Source organism: Histoplasma capsulatum, genomic scaffold (assembly GCF_000149585.1).
Source record: "Histoplasma capsulatum NAm1 scaffold_7 genomic scaffold, whole genome shotgun sequence".
Lineage (NCBI taxonomy): Eukaryota > Fungi > Ascomycota > Eurotiomycetes > Onygenales > Ajellomycetaceae > Histoplasma > Histoplasma mississippiense.
This window is the reverse complement of record NW_001813976.1, coordinates 40,515-45,149: the sequence shown is the minus strand read 5'-3', so window position 1 is coordinate 45,149 and position 4,635 is coordinate 40,515. Positions and strand designations below refer to the sequence as shown.

The window sequence follows — 4,635 nt, the reverse complement described above, 5'->3', positions numbered from 1 at the left end:
GATAAATCATTCATTATAAAGCCTGCTGAGTGGTCTATGGCAATTATCAATAAAAAAATATCAATTATTTAAAAATTTTTACATGTGTTGTTTCCACCTCTATGTTCTGAGCTTTCATGATAATTTTAGCATTTCAAAAATAACATGTTCTGCAAATCAATATGATGACTGCATTTTTGAATGCTCAATTGTTAATTGATAAATGAATATATATGAGTCAGTTTATAAACTTCTGTGAAGGTCATGATTATCTTGTTTATAAATTAATGCAGAGACTTTATAGTCTTAAATAAGCAGTGCTTTTATAATATGAAAAACTGTGAAAAATATTGAAATCAAATTTTCATGTCAGTTTTTATAATGCTGAGCTATTCATTCATGATATAAAGAGGGTTTATGTGATTGTATATGTAAATGATGTTCATCTATATAACTCAAGAATCAAAGATCTGAACTGAGTCAAGGCTGAAATTGCAATCAATTATGAGATCAAGAATGTGAGGGATTCAAACTGCTATTTGAATATGAAGATTGAAAGAAATTCTAGTTTGCTTACATTGTTTCAATCTCTTTTCATTAAGAATTTTCTGGAAAAATTTTTAATAAATGACTGCCACTCTACATTCACTTTTATGAAGAAGAACATTGATTTCATAAATAATGATGAAGAACTGATCATCTACACAGTGGAATTTACATTATATTTCTATCAGTTAGATATTGAATTCTTACAATACCTTGCAATCAATACATATTCTGACCTTAGCTTTGCTGCAGGCTTTCTGAGGTGATTCAGCACTCAATCTACTTTAAAGAATTGAGCCACATTCAAATATACACTTCGATATTTACAAGGTTCAATTAATTAGGGTATAACCTTCCATAAAGACATTGATATTGAACCCGTGGTATATGCTGATGCTGATTGAGCTGGTAGAGATCCAGGATCCGGATTAACTACCGGCTATATCATCTATATGACGGGAGGTCCCGTCGTCTGGTGAAAATGCTGACAAATAGAGGTTTTCAAATTGTCAACTGAGACTGAATATATTGCGTCTTCTGAAGCTGCCTACAAGCTTGTCTACTTATGTGAACTTCTAGAAAATGCTGGCTTCATGCCTTCCCACTTCAATAATCTGAACACTGACAATCACCCAATCCCCGCCCCAGCTAATGGCCTTGCTTATACAATCTATGCTGATAATAAGTCTGCCATAGAGTTATCCTCTTCCAAAGCGATTCTGCACCGCTCCAAGCATATAGAAGTCCGATTCCATATCCTTCAGAATCTTGTCAGCAAGAATGAGATGTTGATCCAATATGTCTCTTCTGCTGAGAATGCAGCAGATGGGTTAATTAAGCTGCTTGAAGTGTTGAAATACACACATTGAAAGGAGATTATTAAGATGAAGGGATAGAGGGGATAAAATGGGTGGAATTCTTTGCTGGTTTTTTTTTTTTTTTTTTCATTATTACACTTTTTCCAGCTGTTTATGTACCTATACTTGTTTGAAGGGCAAATTTTGTATGTAGCTGTGTGTACTATTTCTATAGGGAGTGGGGGTGTGAGACAACCACGTGTCTCGTGTAACGCTCTTAACGTGACTCACCACCCAACGAACTCGTATTTTTTCCATGAATCCCTGCAACTCTTCAACTTCAACCACCCACCATGCCACCCAACGAAGCAATTATAGAGCAAGCGATCGCTCAATTGAATCGACAATTGATTCCTAAATATGCTGAGGTTGCAAAGGAATTCGGAATCAATCGCGTTACCTTGATGCGGCGGTTCAAAGGTCAACAGGTCTCCAGAACAGAGGCAACATCAATCTACTGTCAGAATCTCACAAATACTGAAGAACAACACCTCCTATTTCATATTAATCAGTTATCCGATCGCGGCTTCCCTATGACACCTCAAATACTGCGCAATTTTGTATTTGAGATCACCAAAATGCAAGTAGAAATCAACTGAGTGTCTTGCTTTTGTGAGCGGCATAAAGCAAAGATCAAGAGCGTCTATCTTCGTGCTCTGGATCAAAAGAGAAAGCAGGCAGATAATAGCTACTATTTTGAACACTTCTTTGCTCTTGTAATTGCAGTTTTTTTGCTTCTTTTCGTGTGCAATTCCATGAGCTTTTTGCTGACTTCTATGAATAGTTGCAGGAGAAAATCAAGCAGTATAATATTCTACCTCAGAACACCTACAATTTTGATGAAAAAGACTTTCTTCTTGGCCTCCTTCATACCCTCAAGCGAATCGTTTCAATAGAAGCTCTCAAACGGAAGCATACAATTGGAGCAGTGCAGGATGGCAGTAGAGAATTCATTTCTCTGCTTGCTGGTATTTGTGCAGATGGAACTACAATTCCACCTCCACTCATTTACCATGGGGAATCAAGAGATATGCAAGATACATGGCTTGAAGATTTTGATCCTAAAAAGAATCAGGCATACTTCGCTGCTTCAGAAAATGGATGGAGTAATGATGAATATGGGTTAACCTGGCTGAAACAGGTGTTTGATCCTCATACAAAGCAAAAAGCAAGAAATCATTACCGCCTGCTTATATTAGATGGCCATTCATCTCATATAAATATGGCATTCATTGATTATGCGGATCAGAATCGAATTTTGCTTATTATTCTTCCTCCCCACTCTACACACCGTTTACAGCCGCTAGATGTTGGAATATTTGGCCCACTTGCAAAGGCATATTCAGATCAACTAGATTCCTATACACGTTCTGGCTATGGCTTTATTCGGACTACAAAGCGAGATTTTTGGCGATTATTTCGTGCTGCATGGGAAATCTCTACAACTGCGGAAAATATCAAATCTGCCTTCATGGCCACTGGCATACATCCTATAGATCCTGCCCGCGTTCTCAAAAAGATTCAACCACGTCCACTTACACCCCCGGAACTGCTTCAGCAGCGTACACCTACATCTATACGAGCTTTGCGAGGCCTGATAAAGCAGGCAAGTCAACGTCACCGCCGACTTTCAGTTGATATTAAAAAAATTCTCCGCGCTGGGGAGAATATTGCTCTGGACAGAGAGGTTCTCTTAATAGAGAATAAGAATCTTCAGACTGCTCTAAATAATGAGAGAAGGCGACGCAAACGGGGTAAGCGTATGGGGTTGCTTAATCTATCAAATCCCTCACTTGCTCAATTCTTTTCTCCCACAAAGGTGCAGGCCGCGAGGGAGCAAGCAGATGCTAATGAAACTGCGAAAATCGATGATCAGGCACGCAAGGAGGATATGAAGCTTCAATGAGCGATTCTTCATGAGCAAAAGCAGGCAGAGCTCATGGAGCGGAAGGAACAACGTGAGAAGGAACGTTTAGAAGCTGCTCAACGCCGTGAGGAGGCCAAAGCTGCAGCTGCAGCTAAACGTTGTATAGAGAAGCAACGGCGAGATGAACAGAAGCTTCAACTGCAAAAAGAGAAGGAAGAACGTGCTGCTAAACATCATGAAGCACAGTTGGCAAAGAAGGCACTCGCGGAGGCCTCAAAGAGGCCTACAAGAAGATCAACAGTGGGCTCAAAACACCGTAGAAGCTCTATACAACCTTCTAAAAGCGGTAATAAGTGCCGCACGCAGGCCCCCCCAGTGGAATCAAATGATATTCCTTCTCTGAAACCTTCTACGCCGCGATCCGATTCAACCGTTTCAAAACCACGAGTTTCACGTTCCGGGCGGATTATTAGGCCAAGCAATCGTTCTCTGAATTAATCATATATATTTATATGATGTATTCTACATATAGTTTTAATCTTTAATAAATAATATTAATATCTTCTTGCATTGTTGTGCTACAGTTGAAAATTAACGGCTTTATAGAGCGGTTTTTGGAGTTCGTTGGGTGGATGAGTTCGTTGGGTGGTGAGTCACGTTACCCTATATAAAATGGTCCGCTTAGCTAGCAATTAATCAATCAAGCTTTACACCTTCCACAGAATGATGGAGAAATCTTTAAAAGAGTTAAAAAAAAGGGTTCTCAGTGTTAAGCTGCTAGTACACTGACTTATTGAACACCACTTTACAATATTAATTTATCTAGTTTACTCGGCTGTCCGTTTTTTCTTTATTTTGAGTTGTTTCTTTCCCTTTTTATTTAATTACAATAATTGATACCTGGCCTCTGCCTGGATGTTTGCATGTATTAGAAGTACAGCGTGCATATGGAAGACTAGAATCAATATCAATTTGTATGTATGTATTTATTTTGTTATAAGAACACGTACATGCGTCCGGTCTAGCCACGCAGTTGGTGTTTTTTGATACGGCGACACCGACCTGGAAAGCTGAGATAACCTCCACCCGGGCGGCTGAGCACTACGGACATTCATTCTCATATACCCAACTCACTTTCTGCAATCCTCGACCTGGTACTCTGTTCCTTTTTTTCTATTCCCTACTCCTTCTGGAAACGTCATTCTCTGATCTTTCCAGGGACGAAACAGGACCTATCTAGGTTCTTTGTTTTCACCCGGCGTATTTAAATATTCCTCCTAAAGCCTAGAGGAGATGTCACGTACTCATGGGAAGCAAACAGTGCCGATCCGTGGCATATTTGCTAAAAAAGCCTCACAAAGAGATTCTCCCACCCGTAGAGGTGCC

The 4,635-nt window shown here is 39.4% G+C and overlaps 1 protein-coding gene across 1 annotated transcript; it reads left to right on the top strand.

Moving 5' to 3' along the window:
• Positions 1-1,675: 1,675 nt before the first annotated feature.
• On the top strand, positions 1,676-3,569 carry HCAG_05661 (predicted protein; the record flags this gene model as incomplete). Its single annotated transcript, XM_001538006.1, has 4 exons — positions 1,676-1,966; positions 2,167-3,136; positions 3,359-3,469; positions 3,496-3,569. The coding sequence occupies 4 exons, from the start codon at positions 1,676-1,678 to the stop codon at positions 3,567-3,569; spliced, it is 1,446 nt and encodes a 481-aa protein (XP_001538056.1).
• Between the last annotated feature and the right edge of the window lie 1,066 nt (positions 3,570-4,635).